This window comes from Mauremys mutica, chromosome 23, assembly GCF_020497125.1.
Source record: "Mauremys mutica isolate MM-2020 ecotype Southern chromosome 23, ASM2049712v1, whole genome shotgun sequence".
NCBI lineage: Eukaryota > Metazoa > Chordata > Testudines > Geoemydidae > Mauremys > Mauremys mutica.
In genome coordinates, this window is record NC_059094.1 from 19988468 (window position 1) to 20007262 (window position 18795).

At 44.0% G+C, this 18795-nt stretch overlaps 2 protein-coding genes across 3 annotated transcripts; one reads left to right on the forward strand and one right to left on the reverse strand.

Annotated features, from left to right (window-relative positions):
• Positions 1-8351, reverse strand: SNIP1 (Smad nuclear interacting protein 1). Its single transcript, XM_044997647.1, has 4 exons — positions 8090-8351; positions 7629-7728; positions 2386-2975; positions 1-1666 (listed from the first exon to the last, which is right to left on the reverse strand). Exons 1-4 carry the CDS (start codon positions 8245-8247, stop codon positions 1402-1404), a joined length of 1113 nt encoding a protein of 370 aa, XP_044853582.1. The 5' UTR covers positions 8248-8351; the 3' UTR covers positions 1-1401.
• Positions 8352-8559: 208 nt separating this feature from the next.
• Positions 8560-16226, forward strand: DNALI1 (dynein axonemal light intermediate chain 1). Of its 2 annotated transcripts, none has more exons than XM_044997649.1 (6): positions 8560-8825; positions 10286-10425; positions 11287-11456; positions 12436-12614; positions 13054-13218; positions 15867-16226. In XM_044997649.1, exons 1-6 carry the CDS (start codon positions 8814-8816, stop codon positions 15900-15902), a joined length of 702 nt encoding a protein of 233 aa, XP_044853584.1. In that variant the 5' UTR covers positions 8560-8813; the 3' UTR covers positions 15903-16226. The 2 variants fall into 2 exon arrangements, with proteins under 2 accessions (XP_044853584.1, XP_044853583.1); XM_044997648.1 differs by lacking the exon at positions 8560-8825 and adding an exon at positions 9102-9257.
• Positions 16227-18795: the final 2569 nt, after the last annotated feature.

An 18795-nucleotide genomic window follows, 5' to 3' on the forward strand; every position in this document is an offset into this window, starting at 1 on the left:
TAAATTTATAAATTCTTTATTTAAAAACCCCAGAGTACATATAAACGACAGTCTGCTATCCAAAGCACATTCTTCTTATGCCTACTGTTTGAAAACCCGCTTTTATACCCATTATTTACACAATAAACTTTAGTTGTGTGTGTGTGTATATATTATACAACTTATGTATATACACACAAGAAGTATATACATAACACATGAAGACAGTATGTGCCCATAAATCACAAATGCAAGGGAAAATTAGTAATCAAAGTGAAATAAGTTACATTTCTTGTGTCAAGGTAAAACTCAGGAGGAAGATGTTTGAATATATGCAAATCTAAATAGTTCCATGTTTTGAAAATGTTTCTCTGAAACAAATTTTTCACAATTATAAAGTATTGACTGTTTTCTGTTACATGCAGGCGAAAAAAGTATTTCAGACATGACAGTATAATATTTTCCATAAGCTAAACTTAAAAAATAATAATAGTGCAAATTATGGTTAAAACATTGGATATTTTTCTTTTTGATGGTAACATATAATTAAATGCAGAAATTATGTGAAATGATTCATGGGGCAGAGTGGTGTCAAAATAACAAAAAAAACTAGTTTCAAATTTGGACAAAAATCAGTATCCAGAGGCAATGTCTGCAAACATTTACAACATACTGAGTGCACACAGCCTTCGACAGCAAGCCACACTATCATAACTTAAGGTCCCATTAAGCATTTTCTTTCATTTCAAGCTACACTGCCTATAAATTACAAGGTATTCCGGTGAAATGTCCTTCCCTGAAAAATCATTTCAATGCAAACTGGCTACCCAAATCATATTAATATAAAGAGAAGATTTGCAGCATATCTTCCTTTTCAATGAAACAAACCTAGTCAATTCCTCCACTTAGTGAGTGGTTTGCTTTGGGTGTACAATTCAGCAAATCACATCAAATAATTGGACACTACAAAACATCAGATCATGTTCACTGTAACTAAGATTCTAGTTAAGAATAAAGGAGCAATTTCAAAGGATTGTCAACAAAACAGTTTGCAAAACCATGTTCTTTTTAAAAATGCCTATTTTGTTCCATATCCTTTAAGTACAACCTTACATATTTATTTTTACGTCTTATGAAGAGCTCCATTACTGGAACTCTCACTTTCAGGTGCCTTCTATTTTTTTTCTTCTTTTTATTAGGGAGAATCCTCTTAAAGCAAAGGCTGTATTTCCTGATGAGTTTCAAAACTACAAAGGAGATGAGTAAGTCAGGAGTTTCCCAAAATAAACTACACCGAGAGCTGATCAGCAACAGAGGAAAGACTTTAAGGCAATAAGAGGCATCAGTGCTATGATGCTCCAACGTTCATATCCAGATTCAAGTTCTATTGAAAGAAGATCTTTGAAGTCTCTTTCTGATCTGTTAACTGTCTGACTCTTCCTCCTCCTCTTCCTCCTCCTCATCTGGTTTCCTGTCCACCTCAGATGTATCTGAAGATTCGTGGAGAAGGACATACTCCCTGCTGCTAAATCCAAACTTCAGCACATCCTTTTCTTTCAATTCGTAGTAACGTTGAGGTTCAATCCGTTGGTTATTTAGGAAAGTACCATTGCCAGAGCCAAGGTCAATGATGTAAGGCTTGACTCTGCGGCCAACTGTACCATCGGCACGGGTGTACTCCACAAGCCTGGCAAAAACAGAAACAACCTTTAAACCATAATGAAAAGTATAAACAGCCACTTCATGCTGTTAATAAAAACGGAGATGGATCTTTCAGAATAACCTCAAGATAGCTAATACCACAATTTCCAAAAAATCTCATTAAATACAGAAAGTTAAGTCTCTGAAAAAAATGTGAGGCACGCAGCCTGCCTAAAAATTTCTCACCGTGAGCTGAAGATAAATGAAAGCCTATGCCATGTTTTAAACATTAAAAAGATCAAGATTAGTAATATACAAATTGTTAAACCAGAAGAGATAATTAATTCTGTCAACAAACATCTCCTCTGCCTCCAGTGGTGGGCAATCCCTGCTGCTTCCAAGGAAACCCAGCACTCCATATTGTGTTGGGCCAATCTGGCAACGTTCCTTTTAACCTTTAACCTATCAAACATGACTGCAAGTGTTACCCCGGTTCCAATGGATGTCTAATTCTATTGCGAATACTGCTGTACTCTTTGCCTTACTTAAAGGCTGCTTATGTTTAGATGTGAGGAATCAAAGGTAATTTTGATTACCGCTAAAAGGATACACAGCTGTTGTACATAAAAACTGGCTAATTCTGAAATGGAAGATAAATTTATAGATTTACTAATTTTCAGAGGGTTTTGAATACCCAACATACTATTCACTTCTAGCCTCCACTACAATCCAGTTTCCTAGGCAGGCACAGTGAGTAACACTTACCGATACTGAAACACAGCATGCTGTTTGGAGCAAGAGGGGTGGTCAATAGGAATATCTGCGATTCTTCGGTGCCTGCCCAGCAGGTAAGCACTCTGTCTGTGAATGTACATGACTGGGAGAACCTCATCATTCTTAAAAGGGTAGAGACGCCATCGTTTCTTTGGAATCCGAGCTTCCGGGGGCTCGCTATATTTAATCACAACACCTCGGAAGGTGTTTGAATCCTCTAGGAGTGCACCAGACAGTTCAAAACTTGGTTTCTCCTTATTTGATGGATCTTTGTCTTTATTTTCACCATCAGGTTTACCAAGGTCCAGAGTCTCATCACCACTGCTTGCTTCATTCTTCTGGCGATGCTCACGTCTTCTCTCGTTATAAAATTCCCTCTCCATTTGCTGCTCACGGAGATTTTGGGCATCCCTCTCTCTTTCATACCCTCGACCTCCTGGCCTTGCATTGGGATTTTTCCTTCTCTTTGAATGATCTCTGTGTCTGTCTCTGTCACCATTTCTATCTCGTCTGTGTTCTTGCTCTGATTGATCTCTGTGCTGTCGTTCCTCATGTCCTCTCCGGGAATGGTCATCTCGCTCCTGTAACAAAGAAAACCTTACAGTGATCTATTTAGAATTAAAGATAAAAAACACAGGGAATTTTATTTGGTCTTTAAAATTTGAATTTAATACGAGACTACAGAACAAAACTCAATCATCAAGTATACAGGTTTTTAAAAAGTGGATGAAAATGACTTCCTCATTCACCTGCTAAGACCCATGTTTAGGTCTCTGAGTTACAGTAAATAAAATTAGCTCCAGAAGAGAACGCAGACCTGCATTCCCTGCACTGAATTAGGGGTTGATGAGATGACTGACTGTTCAGGGAATATGTGACCATGAACTCATGTTTTGTAAGATAAATATAAGCAGAATCAGTTTTCAGTTACTTTATTCTAAAAAGTAGAGGTTCTTGAGTTACCTGTAATTTACTAGTTAAGCTAAGAAGCCAAATACATTTATATTATGGTAGCACCCCAAATGCCCCACTGAGGATTATGCTGGGTCCTGTACAGACGGAAGATAATCCTTGGCCTGGAAGGTTTACAATCTAAAAATTAAATTAAAATATTTGATATTTTCTATGCTCTAACAGTTTGGTTACTTCCACACATGGAAAAATACCACTTAAACCAAGTTTCCAAACGACTGCTCCACTGCTGACATTTCACAGACCAATGTGTAGAATAAATTTTCCTAATATTTTGTCTATTCAGTTTTCTGCATGTTTCGGTACTATTGACACTTGCATAAACCCTAAATCTTTCTTCCCTCAGAATTCTTCTGCTTTGCCTGCTTATTCCCTGCCTGAACTCAGCCACAGTTTTCTAGTCATTCCATTATGCAACCCTCTCTGTAAGAAAGTCCTCTCATGGTTTCTCTCACTTACCAACATCACATATCTTGGTTCTCAGTTTCCCCAAGAAGGGTACCATGAACCACATATATGAGTAACTCTTTTGTATAGTGCTCTTCAATATTAAAATTGGAAAAATAATCCCTGACTATAACTAAGTAATTTTTATGTTAATGATTTAGGCCCTGTCTACACTACAACTTACATCAGCAAAACTTATGTCGCTCAGGGGTGTGGAAAAAAAAAACCATCCCCTTGAGCAACGTAAGTTTTGCTGGCATAAGTGGCAGTTGGAGAGCTTCTCCTGCTGACAAAGCTACCATCGCTCATTAGGGGTGGTTTAATTATGTTGACAGGAGAGTTCTCTTCCGTCCTCATAAAGCTGCTGACTACACAGAATCACAGAACGAGAGGTCATCTAGTCCAGTCTCCTGCACTCATGGCAGGACTAGGTATTATCTAGACCATCCCTGACAGGTATTTGCCTAACCTGCTCTTAAAAATCCTCAATTCTACAATCTCCCTAGGCAATTTATTCTAGTGCTTAACCACCCTGACAGTTAGGAAGTTTTTCCTAATGTCCAACCTAAACCTCCCTTGCTGCAGTTTAAACCCGTTGCTTCTTATCCTATCCCCATAGGTTAAGAAAAACAATTTTTCTTCCTCCTCCTTGTAACAACCTTGTACATACTTGAAAATTGTTATCATGTTGCCTCTCAGTCTTCTCTTTTCCAGACTAAACAAATCCATTTTTTTTTTCAATCTTCCCTCACAGGTCATGTTTTCTAGACCTTTAATCATTTTTGTCGCTCTTCTCTGGACTCTCTCCAATTTGTCCACATCCTTCCTGAAATGTGACACCCAGAACTGGACACATTACTCCAGTTGAGGCCTAATCAGAGCGGAAAAATTACTTCTCATGTCTTGCTTACAACACTCCTGCTAATACTTCCCAGAACGATGTTCACTTTTTTTGCAACAGCATCACACTGTTGACTCATATTTAGCTTGTGGTCCACTATGACCCCTGGATCCCTTTCCGCAGTACTCCTTCCTAAGCAGTCATTTCCCATTTTGTATGTGTGCAATGAATTCTTCCTTCCTAAATGGAGTACTTTGCATTTATCCTTATTGAATTTCATCCTACTTCAGACCATTTCTCCAGTTTGTCCAGATCATTTTGAATTTTAATCCTATCCTCCAAAGCACTTGCAAACCCCCCTGTCCTCCCAAGCTTGGTATCGCCGCAAACTTTATAAGCGTACTCTGTATGCCATTATTTAAATAACTGATGAAGATATTGAACAGAACTGGACCCAGAACTGATCCCTGCGGGACCCCACTCGTTATGCTCTTCCAGCATGACTGTGAACCACTGATAATTACTCTCTGGTAACGGTTTTCCACCCACCTTATAGTAGCTCCATTTAGGTTGCATTTCCCTAGTTTGTTTATGAGAAGGCCATGTGGGACAGTATCAAAAGCTTTACTAAAATCAAGACGTACCACGTCTACCGCTTCCCTTTCCACAAGGCTTGTTACCCTGTCAAAGAAAGCTACCAGGTTGGTTTGACATGATTTGATTTTGACAAATCCATGCTATTACTTATCACCTTATCATCTTCTAGATGTTTGCAAATTGATTGCTTAATTATTTGCTCCATTATCTTTCCAGGTGCAGAAGTTAAGCTGACTAGTCTATAATTCCCTGGGTTGTCCTTATCTCCCTTTTTATAGATGGGCACTATATTTGCTCTTTTCCAGTCTTCTGGAATCTCTCCCATCTTCCATGACTTCTCAAAGATAATCACTAATGGCTCAGATATCTCCCCAGTCAGCTCCTCAAGTATTCTAGGATGCATTTCATCAGGCCCTGGGGACTTGAAGACATCTAATGAGAGATCTTACAGTGGTTGCATTGGTACAGCTGTGCGCTGTACAGCTTCTAATGTAGATATAGCCTTAGTCAGCAAGAGGCAGAAGTAACAGAACGTTCAGGCAGGCAACTCTTTTAGAGAAACAAGCATATTTGACATCATCCTACTGTGTGGAAGAGACAGGATGGCTAATGAAATGAAGACATGGAAGTACAAATTACCACATCCAAGATGGAAGTCAAACTCAAACAGTTTAATGGGACCACTCTGGGAGGCCAGGGTAATCTTCATCCAATAATATTAAAGGAACTGGCACATGAAACTGCAAGGCTAATAGCAAGGATTTGTAATGAATCCCTAAAAAGGGGCATAGGCTATGACTGGAAAATTGTTAATATAGTACCATTTTTAAGAAAGGCAAAAAAGAAAGTGATCCGGGAAACTACAGACCTGTTATTTTGACCTTACTTGTATACAAGGTCTTGGAACAAATTTTGAAAGAGAAAGTAGTTAATGGCATAGAACTAAACAGTAACTGGGATAAAATACAACATGGTTTTACAAGAGGCAGATTGTGCGAGACCAGCCTGATCTATTTCTTTGAGAAGATAATGGTTTTTAGACAAAGGAAATCCAGTAGTTCTTACCTACCTGGATTTCACTAATGCATTTGATATAGTTCCACATGGCAAATTATTACTTACATTGGAGAAGATAGGGATTAATATGAGAATTGAAAGGAGTTCCTCAGGGATCAGTGTTGGGACCAAGCTTATTTAACATTTTTATTAATAACCTTGGCACAAAAAGTGCGAGTGTGCTAATGAAAGTTGGGCAGTACTGCCAATTCTGAGGAGGACTGGAATATCATATGAGAAGATCTCGATTACCTTGAAAACCGGAGTAATAGAACTGGGTTGAAATTTAAATAATGCAGAGTGCACTTAGGGACTACCAAGAAGTTTTGCTATAAGCTGGGGACATATCAGCTGGATTTGACAGAGGAGGAGAAAGACCTAGGTGAATTGGTTGATCACAGGATGACTATGAGCATCAGGTGAGGTATTTCCTGTAGAGATAGGGAAGTGTTATTACCATTATTCATGCACTGGTGAAACCTCATCTGGAATACTATGTGCAGTTCTGGTCTCCCATGTCTAACAAAGATGAATTTAAATTGGAACAGGTTCAGAGAAGGGCTACTAGAACGATCAGAGGAATAAAAAACCTACCTTATGCCAGGAGACTCAAGGAGCTTGGCTTGTTTAGCCTGACAAAACAAAGGCTGAGGGGAAATATGATTGCTCTCTATAAATACATCAAAGGGATAGATACCAAGGAGGGAAAGGAGTTATTTAAGTGAAGCACAGCGTTCCACATTTTCAGTTTTTGCAGTAATTCAAGCAGAGGTTATAGGTCTAGTATAGGAGTGGATGGGTGAGGTTCTGGAGCCTATAATATCAGGAGATCAGACTAAATAATCATGATGGTCCCTTTTGGCCTTAAAGTCTATGAGTCTATGAATCCTGCTGCTGTCACCAAGGCCCCAAGCCAGCATACTACTCCATGTGATCAGAATCCTGTGCCTGGGTGTGACAACACTAATCAACAGCACTCTGTGCAAATGGAACAGCTTGCAGGGTAAGGTGTACCATGACAAAGTCCTGACACTCTTACTAAATCAATAACAGCTAATTCCTGTGGATACTCAACCATTTACAGCAAAATCAGCAGTAGTTATATATGTTCCTAAATGTACAAATTACAATAACTGAAAAAATATTGGGGTAATCAAGATAAATTAGTCACATAAGCCCATTTAGACCCGGTTCCCACATTTACTCCATGCAGATAGACAACTGTGGTTTCAATGACCCCTCACTGCCTTCAAGGAGGAGGTTAGTCCCATGGAGTAATTTTCAAGACTGGGGCGTTAGTGTTTAATATACAGTAAATTACCTGCTTTACTTTGACTACAATATGATGAGGGCTTCTACTTCTTTTACTTCGAGACTTGCTTCTTTTAGCAGAGGACTTGTTCTTTCTTTTTGCTGGTGACCTTTAAATATTAAAAAAATGATTTGTTGGGTCCACAGTCCCCAAGAAAAAAAGAAAAGGAAAAGAGTCTGTGCAAAATGCACATGATAATTTAACCTTAACCTACAGCTACCACTGCACTGTATTGTGTCGTGGGAGGATGGGATGGTGGTGAAGGGTGGGAGGGTCTCCCCACTGTGTGTATTTGGGGGTGGGGGAGATGAATTGGCCTTACAGGAGGAAGTGGGGGGATTGGTGGGCTCTCCCCAGGGGGCACGGGGTCCCCCCAGCACAAGGCGCCCAGCGGAGCCCCAGGGCCCGCCCGAGAGGAGCAGCGGGGTCTCCCCACTAGGAGCAGCGGGGTAAGCGCTGGCGGCCGGTACCTGCTGCGGCCCGGCCGGGCCAGGCCCTGCTCCTGCTCGGCAGGGGGGGACTGGCTGCCCCGGGCGGAGCGGGCGCGCCGGGGGCTCCGCTTCTCCGCCACTTCCTGATGCTCCTGCCGCCGCTTCCGCCGCCGCCGCTCGGTCTCGGCCTCCTCCATGGCTGCGGCCGGGGCCTAGGAGCCGAGCTGCGGCCGCAAGCCCCCGGCAGGCGGACAAGCAGCGGCTGCGCAAGGCCTCCGGTCACACGCAAACGGGAAGAGCGACGCCGCCTACGTTCACTTCCGCTTCCGGGGCAAGCGCGCACAGCCCGCCGGGAGCTCTCCTGCCGGGCGGCGGGGCTCAGCCTTGCTAGGGCGGCTGCTCGGCTCATGGCGTCCGTGCGGCTCTCGGGCCCAGGGACCCGCCCGGGAAGGGGCTAACCGGCGGGCTGGGGCCGAGGGGCGGGGAGTCCGCCCCTGCCCCCGCCTGATTGGCACGAGGAGCCCGGGCGGGGGTGGGGGGCATGCAGGGCGTTAGGCGCTATAAAGCCCTGGCCCGCTGTGGTGTATCTGACCCCCTCTGCCAGCGCCTCGCTCCTGGGCGCAGCTCCGCCTCCCTTTAGCCCCTCGCCTAATGCTGCCTCCAGCGGCTTGACCCGTCCCAGGCCGCCCCCTTTGCCCTGCCAAGGGCAGTCCGCAGACTCTTCCGGCCAGTAAGGGCAGTGGCTTCAGCAGATGTACTGAGCATGCCCAGTACCGTAAGTCGCACAGTACTACGGAGAGCGCTTTAGTACACTACACCTGCCGCGGGCAGCGCGTTCCGGCTCTGCGGGAGGGAGGGCCGGCCGCGTGAGCCCCGCCTTGTTCTCGCTCACTTCTGAGGGGCAGGCCGAGACGCTTTACACTCTGCGCATGCGCCGGTGCCATCGGCTACCTTCCGCACGCACGGCGCATGCGCGCCCAGCCAGTGTCTCATCTCTTGCACATGCGCCTTCGTGCCTTTACCGCTCCCGAGCGCGGGGTGGGGGGGGACATCCTGACTCTTGTTGCCATGGTGACGGTACACAGCTCAGGGGGAGAGTGCGGGGGGGCACCACCTCTGCGCCGCCATGATCCCCCCGGCGGACTCGCTGCTCTGCTACGAGAACCCGGTGCTGGTGAGCCGCAACCCGGAGAAGCGCTCCCCGAAGGTGAAGGGGCTGCGGGTGGGGGGCGCTGTAGGAGGGCGAACTGGGATATTGGGGGGGAACCGCTGGGAGTGCGGGGAGGTTTGAGCTGGGGGTACATGGGGACGGGGTGCGGGGGCAGAGCTGGGGGTAGATGGGGAGGGATGTGGGGGGGCGGGGGGGACTGAGCTGTGAGGGGGGGTCAGGGGTGAGCTGGGGGTACACGGGGAGAGGGTGCGGGGGGCAGAGCTGGGGGTAGATGGGGAGGGATGTGGGGGGGGCAGGGAGAGCTGACCAGTGGGGGGGGGGTGACCAGGGGGTCAGGGTTGAGCTGGGGGTACATGGAGAGGGGGTGCGGGGAGGGCTGAGCTGTGGGGAGGAAGTGGGGAAGGGGTCAGGGTTGAGCTGGGGGTACATGGGGAGAGGGGGCAGGGAGGGCTGAGCTGCGGGTACGTGGGGAGAGATGTGGGGGAGGCAGGGAGAGCTGACCAGTGGGGGGGTCACAAGGGGGTCAGGGTAGAGCTGGGGGTACATGGAGAGGGGGTGCGGGGAGGGCTGAGCTGTGGGGAGGGAATGGGTGGGGGAGTCAGGGTTGAGCTGGGGGTACATGGGAAGAGGGGGTGGGGGGGCAGAGAGGGATGTAAAGGATGGAGCATGTGAAAGGCCTAAGACAGGGACTCTAGGGGTGATCCTGTTGGGGGGGTGTGTATGAGACGGGGACATAGGGAGCCTGTGTGTGTTTGTGAGAAAAGTCCTTAAAGGGCCATAAAGAGCCTGCTTTTCCTTCCCCAAGTGTGCTGACACTCTTTGTGGGGAAGGGCTTTCTCTTTTCTCCTGACTTGCATAGATCCTCTGAACATGTGGGAGAGGGGTGTGCGAATGGGAGAATGGGCAGGAAGGAGTGGGGGATCAGAGGATGAGGGGGAGGTTGGCTTCCCTTGTGGGATCAGTGGCCTCCTCTGCCCCAGTGTCTCTCTGGGTCTGCTTCCCCACACATTATTGCTGGAATGTGTTCCCTGCCTGTATAGTCCCAGGATGTTTCTCATTTGCAGGCGCGTTCTTTGAAAGTGAGTCCTCAGCAGCCTGCGTCAACAGGACCTGTGCCACCACCTCCAAAACCCAAGACGACTCCTACAGCTGTAGATCCAACAAAACAGGCAGAAGAAATCTTAAACGCAATCCTGCCACCAAGGTAAGAAACTGTCTTTCCCCCTTTCACCATGGTCCTAGGATCCCAGGAGAAGTCAGCAATGTAAAATTCTAACATGGAGGGCGAAGGAAGTTGGGATTCAATGAATGCCACAAAATGGTGTTGGGGAGAGAGTGCAGGATGGATTTCTAGCTAAATGAAATGTTTGTGCCTGTCAATGAATGTGGCCCATCTAATATCTGGTTATTTGTGCTGGGTGATGAGTTGTCTAATTTGTATCAATATTGGCTCTTTCTGAATCTGACAAAGATGCTTTCCTCAATGACGTATTGAGGTAGCAAATGCCCCTGATGAATTATACATCAGTTTAAAAAGTAATATAATCCAAAAAAAAATTCCTGACATTGCTGTATTAGACACAAAGCAGCAGTCCCCAAGCCTTTTTAAGTCCTGTGTCTTGCTTGATGGTCGTGTAATGTGCAGTTAGCCGTTTGCTGTCATACAAGTGTTGTGTAGCTAAAAGTTCCTGCCTTGCTCCGTACATGTGTAGAATGCTGTCGGTCCCTCTGTTGTTGAAATGCCAGTTCAGTGGGGATAATGAAAGATGCAAAGGCAGCATTTGTTTAGGGATCAGGACAAGCTGTGCTGACATTGTCTCTCAATTGTACTGACTATGGAGGGTGGAGAGAATGCTTCTATTGCTCACTTCTGTGAACAAAAAAAAATGGGATTCTTTCAGTTTGTGGTGGAAATCAGTGCTTAAGCATATGCTTGATTAAACCTTATCCAGGGGCAGCTCCTAGGTTGTTGCTGATAGCAGTCAATGCTTTTATTGGCAGTGAAGCTATGATGAAGGCAATGAATATGGCTAACAAACTAATCTGTGCTGCTTTTGTGATGCAGAGAATGGGTGGAAGACAATCAGCTATGGATTCAGCAGGTGTCCACCACTCCCAGTACCCGAATGGATGTAGTTCATCTGCAGGAAGAGCTGGATCTCAAACTACAGCAAAGACAGGCTCGAGAAACTGGGATTTGTCCTGTCCGCAGGGAACTCTACTCACAATGCTTTGGTTAGTGAATACATCCAGGTCCCAGAAACCATAGCAAAACGCTTATTTGTATGATACTAAAACACCTGAAGTTTCTGAATAGCTCAGGACATAGGGAATGGGAAATAGAGACTTTCATGTAAGGTGTATGGGTTCCAATCCACCCTGGTCAATAGGGAATGAGAGTCATTACCATCCCATGCCTGTTTGAGGACCTGTTGATCTCAGTTCAGTTCCTGGTGCAGAGGTCCACATCAGAATTAACACAAGTAGGTCCCTGTGTGAAGTCTCAGCAAAGAACCCAAAGTCAGAATGGACACACACTTTCTTCTTTCAGCCTTAATGGGTCCCTACAGGGCAGGGTTGAGGCACACTGGCAGGAGGCAGTGCACGCGGGAAGCTTGCACTGTTATTAAACCTACTGTACTTGCCCTCTTGAGGCTGCCCAGTCTGTCACTCTAGCATCTCTAACTACCACATATAGATGAAGCCCGGTTGCTGCAAGAGTGCTTCCTCTTAGTGTAAGCTTGTATCCAGAACAGTATTTTTTTAAAAAGTCTATATACAAACTGACACTGAGGAGGTGTTACTGTGGCAACAGGGCATTGAACAGTAAGCTGGGATTTGTTGCATATTTGCATGGGAGGGAAAGATTCATCCAACCACACTTAGATCATACTCCAATAACTAGATTAATTCATCTTAAATTATTAAACATCATGGTGACACTATGCTAGTCCTCCAGCTGCTACGGACCAACCCCAGAGGCTGGAGGAAGACACCAGCCACTGATTTAGAGAGAATTCTTATTAATATAATTGATTTGTTAATTCCTTAGCAATAGGAAGCATCAGGTCTACACTGCCTAGCCTTGAACACCTCAAATGTCATGGCCATAATTACCTTGCTAGGCACACTGGCCCATGTCAAAATGTTTGTCTTGATACCCATGTAAAACATTTTCCCTCTATCTTTACTGTTATGCCCTTTTTATTTAAAGATGAACTTATCCGTGAGGTTACGATTAACTGTGCAGAGCGGGGACTGTTGCTGCTTCGAGTCAGGGATGAAATCCGAATGACCATCGCTGCCTATCAGACACTGTATGAGAGCAGTGTTGCCTTTGGTATGAGGAAGGCATTACAGGCTGAGCAGGGCAAATCTGACATGGAAAAGAGAGTAAGTGGGGCTGTTAACTTCATAATGTACCTGTGATCTGGTACACACATGTCTCTTCCCCATGCTGACTCAGTAGATCATATTTTCTCACATATCTATTAGAGCATTGACAATTTTTTGCAAACAAAATCAACAAACAAAACCTTCACCATTTTTCACTCAGCTCCAGTACTTAAATTTGAGTCATTTTCTGATTTCATCAATAATCTCGTTCAAAATATGCTGTAGATTTTTTTTTTTTAATTTTCTAGTTCCACTGGGTGGCAGTAAAGATCATCAAAACACACATCTTGCTGATTCCCTGAGGCTGCTTTTTAATGGATAAATTGGCTGCTATTATCATTTTTATTTTTCAAAGACTGTAAAATGCATAACTTATATCTTCATTGTATTTCAAAAACGTGCAATGAATGTCAGGCATGTCTATATTCTTTAAAAGATTGCAGAATTAGAAGATGAAAAGCGAGATTTGGAAAGACAAGTGAATGAGCAGAAAGCTAAATGCGAAGCAATTGAAAAACGTGAAAGTGAAAGGCGGCAGGTAGAGGAGAAGAAACATGGTGAAGAGGTGCAGTTCTTGAAACGAACTAATCAGCAGTTGAAGGTTAGTAAAGAACCCTGACTGCAGTGTCTTAGTAGGAAAACAACTTTGTAAATAGTGAGACCTGAAAATGAATTTTCCTTTAGTCTTTTGTTCTCTTAATGAAAAGGCCATATGTGCATGTATTAATTCCTCTCTAACTTGCATTAATGTTGCAAATTCTCAAAGCTCCCTGCAGCTCCATAAGGTGAGGAATAATGCCATTAGTTCAAATGACCCCAAACCTTTTATGGCTGGTTAATTGATCAGTTATTGAATGCATGAGTGCAGTTGTTTCCTAGACACAGGGGCATTTTAGATTTCAGAATTTAAGGGACTTTTTAAAAATACGTTTGTGCTTTAAACTTGACTGATGCTCAAGGACCAAATTTTTGTGTAGCCCTGACTCTAGAACAGTTGGCTGTCAGCAGAAGACACCAAGAATCTGAGAATGTTTCATCTTTAAAGCCTCATAAGTACAAAACAGAAAGCCCAAAGTAAGGCAGACAAGGAAGACAAAATTATTCCTTTGTTGCTGTGGGTCTGAAAACACTAGAATCCTCTCCCTTACGACAAGGGACAATTTAAAATGAACTATTGCAGTAAGGGACAAAACTCCTTTGGGTTTCAGTGCAATGGGGGCTTTTCTCCCATCCATGTCTGGGGTTTTCTGTGAGTAACAGGTAATGGTAATTGGCTCTCATCTATCACTGAAAGAGTAGGCTGTAAAATATTCATATACTCTTGGAGTGGAGTGGGGGGTGAGCAGTGTACCTGCAATTAGAAACTACCCCAGAAAGTAGACTTTTAATAGCTAAAAATTTAAAACAACATTCCACCTTCTTTCTTTGGTTTATAAACAACGCAGATTATCAGGAACAAACCCTTCTATAATGATACACATAGTAAACTTTCCTAGCTTTAGGGAGCTAACTTATAAAAGAGCACAGAAATCCATTCATATTAGTCTGTGGTTTACATCTTCAAAATGGATCCTACTAACTTCTTGTTTGGTCTCACCTCTGTAGCCGGGGGGAGGGAGTGGTTTCCTCCTCCTTTCTTCCTGGGCTCTGGCACCTGTCACAGGAGTGCTAGCTATTTGACCTAATGTAAACAGCTGGTAAACAGCTCTAGCTGTGCTGTCTGACCTAGACCACAGCAATAACTACTTACTACCTATCCACCTGCTGACCTTCACACCTTGCTTGTGGGTCAGAGGCAACTCTGGGACTTGGTTGAAGAACTTTTGGATAGGTGCTTTTGTTACAAATTTAAATGTGTGTATTTCCACTAGAGGGCAAAGTAATGTTTGGAAGAAACTTGAATCTGAACCTGTCACATGGGCTGAGTCTGTGAACCTTTAGTCTTTTCTAACCACGTCTTCAGCTGCATTGGAATCATAATCCTCATGGGAACTCGATGGCAATATCACTACATTTTCTGAGAGCTTCCAGTCTGTCTCCTCTGTTTGCACCAGAATTACAGATAGTAAATGGCAGGGACACATTACTAACTGGGTTCCTAAGGCAGGAAGCATTTGCTTGGATCAGATTAAAGCATAACTACTGTATTGTAACTAGTCGTACTTCTCCAGTTGTCTGCTAGTGCTCTCTCCTGGAGCCAGAATATGTCAAAATAACTCTTCCTGTGGCTGTCCTTGGCTGGTTGATATGTGTGGATCATAGCAGTCTAGTTCTCTTTGAGACAGAAGGAATAACTCTCACTCTAAAACAAAGCACCCTGGCTTTGGCAATTAAGATGGTTCTCCAGGCCAAAAATATTTAATTTGATGAAAGCAGGGTTTGTGTTAGCTGATCCCAGGATAACATGTCTTTGCTGTTGAAAAGTTACCTCATGCTTGTGGTAAAAATGTCCATTTAAAACAACCCAGAACTTCCTGGCCAGATCTAAATCTCTTTACTTAGCACTCAGAGCTACTTTCCTTACCTTTGACTTCATCACATTTACACTTCCTCAGATAATCTGTTAGCTTCAGACCACCTTGCAGAGTCTTAGGCCACAGAATGAGGTAGCCATTAGGCCAAGAATATGTTGCCACCAAATCCATATTCCTTTCCTGAGCCAGAAGTATTTATAAAGAGCTGTACACTTACAATTGCTACCACTTCTTTTGTTGATGTAAGTACTGGAAGTTTCACACAGTACAAGCTCCCTGTGTGTTAGTAGCAAGTTCTTTTATCCAGGACTTGGGCATCAAGTTGTCTCTGTGACTGAAAAATTTGCAGTTCCCAGATACTTTTGTCTCCGAGTCAGAGCTTGCATTCCAAACCCTGAGAGCCAAATGTTTAACTTAGCAAGCATAATACAGCCTGAAATCAGAGAACAAACCACTTTTTCAGCAACTTTTATTTAATTTCCTTTTCAAGACTCTACATTATAAAATGGGTCTTTCACTGAATGGAACCAAGGCCAGCTTTTAGTTTTCTTCTCATAATGCAACACGTCTGTACCAAGAATGAAACAAACTAATTTATAAAACATGGAGTAAGGAATGAAATAAGCAGGAGGAAAATCCTGGCCTGGTTCCCCTGGAGTATTCCAGTAATTTCCTAGCATCCTCGCTCTGGAAATAATGAACTGTCACCTTACAGCAATGGGGGGTGGGGTGTAGATTGAGTCTAGTTGGACTTACTGAGTTGTTTGTCTTTCAGGCCCAACTTGAAGGCATCATTGCACCAAAGAAGTAGATTTCCTTGTGGGGCCCTGCAGGAAGAACTCATGAAATCTTTCTCTGAGCAAGGCATTTGTGGTTAGTGACCCAGGTCTGTCTCATTCATAAAGTGACCCTGATTTCCACACTTCAGGTAACTAGAAACATTGGAATTGTATTCCTTCTCCCCTTCCCTATTCTAGTAGATTAAAATGTTTTGCTAATTACTGTGACCTCATTTTCAGTGACTTTTCAGCATCCAGCTTTTTGTATGCTGAACATGTCTGGGATTTGCCTCTGTGATTCTCTAACCTATCACTGTTAAGGTCATACTATTTTTAATAAACTTTTTTTTACAGTAGCACCTCTGCCTCTATTGATCTGTTAGATGCTGTACAGATTTCAGAAGTACCATACACAAAGCATTGGACTCATATCAAATGGAGGTTACCGTTCAAATACTCAGTCTGCTAAAATGAGTGTATTTTGTTTCGGGGGTGGGAGCAGGTCCAGACTCATGAGCTTTCTACTAAGCTGTACAGCTGCCAGTAATGCTGGATGTGAATGGTAAGTGGCCAGCCTGCTTTCTGCTCTTCTGAGTTGTATATGTGGGAAAGAATAGCTCTTTCAAGCATGCTGTAACATTGGCTCCCTGCTTTTCCTCATCCCAATCACTTGTCTGGGCCAGCACCTTCATTGGTATTGTGTAATGAATCCCACATCTGACTATTTTCAGTGCACTTCTCTGACATGCTTTACTGTTTGCTGAGCCCTAGCATACATCACATGTACCTCCCTGGTGTAAGAACTGGATACCTTTGGCTCAAGTGTTCAACAGGCAGTTGGTGGGGCACTGTGACAATTTAAAAGTGCCAGTCTTAGTTAAGGAAGGCCAAGATTTGCCCTTCATTGGGGGCAGGTTTTTGTGCATTTTCTGCCTTTCTTAGCAAGGGCCACATCTACCCCGATGGAAGGTTAACTCTTGTAACCTTATGGCCTAGAGCCCAGCTTGGTTCCAGCCCCGAGTTCTCTTTACCGTTCATCACTACTGTTAAACATGCACAATTACCACATTGCCCACCCAACCAAAAGTGTGATCACTTGGTGTCCTCAGTTCCTTTCAGCAAATAGAACACCTATAATTGTTTGGTTTTGGTATTGTATCCCCAGCTGTCCAGCCAAGGGGGTGCTCTCTTCTCAGTAGCCACTGCAATAGCATTTCTTTCCTAGAAACTCTGTTAGTGACAGCTTCTGTACATGCAGCTCTGTATACGAGAGGAGAAATAGCCAGCAAGGAGCTGTGTGCGTTAAGCAGCAATTGTACAAATATCAATCAGCCACAGCAGCAGTCACCCTACTTCATATGAGCTTGCCAGGGCAGTACCCTGTACAATAGCGCCCTGGCTTCTAGGCTCTATTGTCACACAAATAACAGCTACAAATCTTTAATGCACTTGTGCTTGCTGGTATACCAAATTTCAGTGCCTCAGTTCACCCTTTGAAATCTGATGTAGCAGGAGAGAGGATATAAGATACAAACCCCAGAGCTTATGCCCCAGTAGTACCTGATCGTAAATATTGCAGGTTGCCAATAGCTGTATTTATCTGCATTGCCTATATCCCATATTGGTTAAAACAAGCTTTATTTTCACTTCAGGATGTTTGCTGAAACCTGCTTTTGTTCTACCTGACAAGGACAGCCCTGCTCTCAAACCCAAGATAGCCAATTAACTTTATGTAATATTTAGGGTCATCTTGAGCAGAGGTTCTGAACCTTTTTCTTTGAGCTCCCTCCCCCCCACTATCCAAACTAGATGGTCCACCTGTGCCACAACTACTGTTTTCCTGCTTAGAAAGGCCAGGGCCAGCATTAGGGGGTAACAAACAGGGCAGTTGCCCAGGGCCATGTGAAGCTAAGTTGCTCAGGCTTCAGCTTCAGCCCTGGGTGACGGGCCTTGGGGCCCCAGACTGCAGCCCCAGGCAGTGGGGCCTCAGCAAGTCTAATGCCGGCCTTGCTGGGTGGGCCCCCTGAAACCTGCTCATGGACCCCAGGGGACCCTGGACCCCCGGTTGAGAACCACCGATCTTGAGGACTAAAGATCTCTTTGCTATGTACCAGAAACTAGACACTAACTTTTCACTAACGAAAACTTAAAAGGCATTTCCCATGCAGCTGTGTAGGGTTTTGTTCTTCTGTTAACTAAAGAGGGAAGTAATTAGGAAATTAGAGTTCAAAGGAGAAAGCTACTGTTAACCATCCCAAAATCCTCTAAAAATAGCAATTGTTATTCCCAGTGCACCTTGAATTAATTCAACATTAAAAATGAATCTGGACTTAATATCATTGCAAAAAAGGGAGCTTGGGGCTCATCCAAGCACAAGTTGTCTTAACAAGAGTGACTGAAATCTTCACTTGTAGCACTTGCATAACTAGCGGGTTCTATACAACCAGATATTGTTGAAAAATGACTCATTTTAAGTCATGAATTGGAGTCAGAAAAGCTCATTTTCAGAATCTGCAGACTTTCTAAAGAGCTTTGTGACAGTGGCTGCTGAAGCAAGTTTCAGCCTACATTTTGGTACTACCAGCTGTACTCTGTTCAGCTGAGGAGGAATTAAAAGGATCATAGGGTAACAGTCATTTAAGTCATAATTCCCAGCTTGTTTTCACAGCATAGAGAAAGTTATTGCAAATGAGGGCTGCATCCTTTTTTCCATTATCTTGGACTGTAATATCCAGAAAAGAAGAAATTGAGAGAGTTAAGATTGTAGAGGGTTTTCTAAAGAAAAAATTTATGCAACCCATCCTTCAAGCAGAAGATACAGGAAGCAAATCAGCTAGGGACAGGTTACCCTGCTCATGGGATGGTGGGTTTGGTGTTTATGGTCCCACAGACTAAGGGCCTTTGTTCTAGCAATGAAATCTTCCC

Bases quoted from the DNA above. Each gene is read 5' to 3' on its own strand.
- SNIP1 (XM_044997647.1), bottom strand. From the start codon at position 8,247: ATGGAGGAGGCCGAGACCGAGCGGCGGCGGCGGAAGCGGCGGCAGGAG. The intron at 2,976-7,628 runs GTAATTTACTGT...TCTTTGTTACAG, and splicing joins TTGTAGTCAAAGTAAAGCAG to GAGCGAGATGACCATTCCCG. The intron at 1,667-2,385 runs GTAAGTGTTACT...TGTTTTTGCCAG, and splicing joins CATGCTGTGTTTCAGTATCG to GCTTGTGGAGTACACCCGTG.
- DNALI1 (XM_044997648.1), top strand. From the start codon at position 9,177: ATGATCCCCCCGGCGGACTCGCTGCTCTGCTACGAGAACCCGGTGCTG. The intron at 10,426-11,286 runs GTAAGAAACTGT...TTTGTGATGCAG, and splicing joins AACGCAATCCTGCCACCAAG to AGAATGGGTGGAAGACAATC. The intron at 12,615-13,053 runs GTAAGTGGGGCT...ATTCTTTAAAAG, and splicing joins AATCTGACATGGAAAAGAGA to ATTGCAGAATTAGAAGATGA.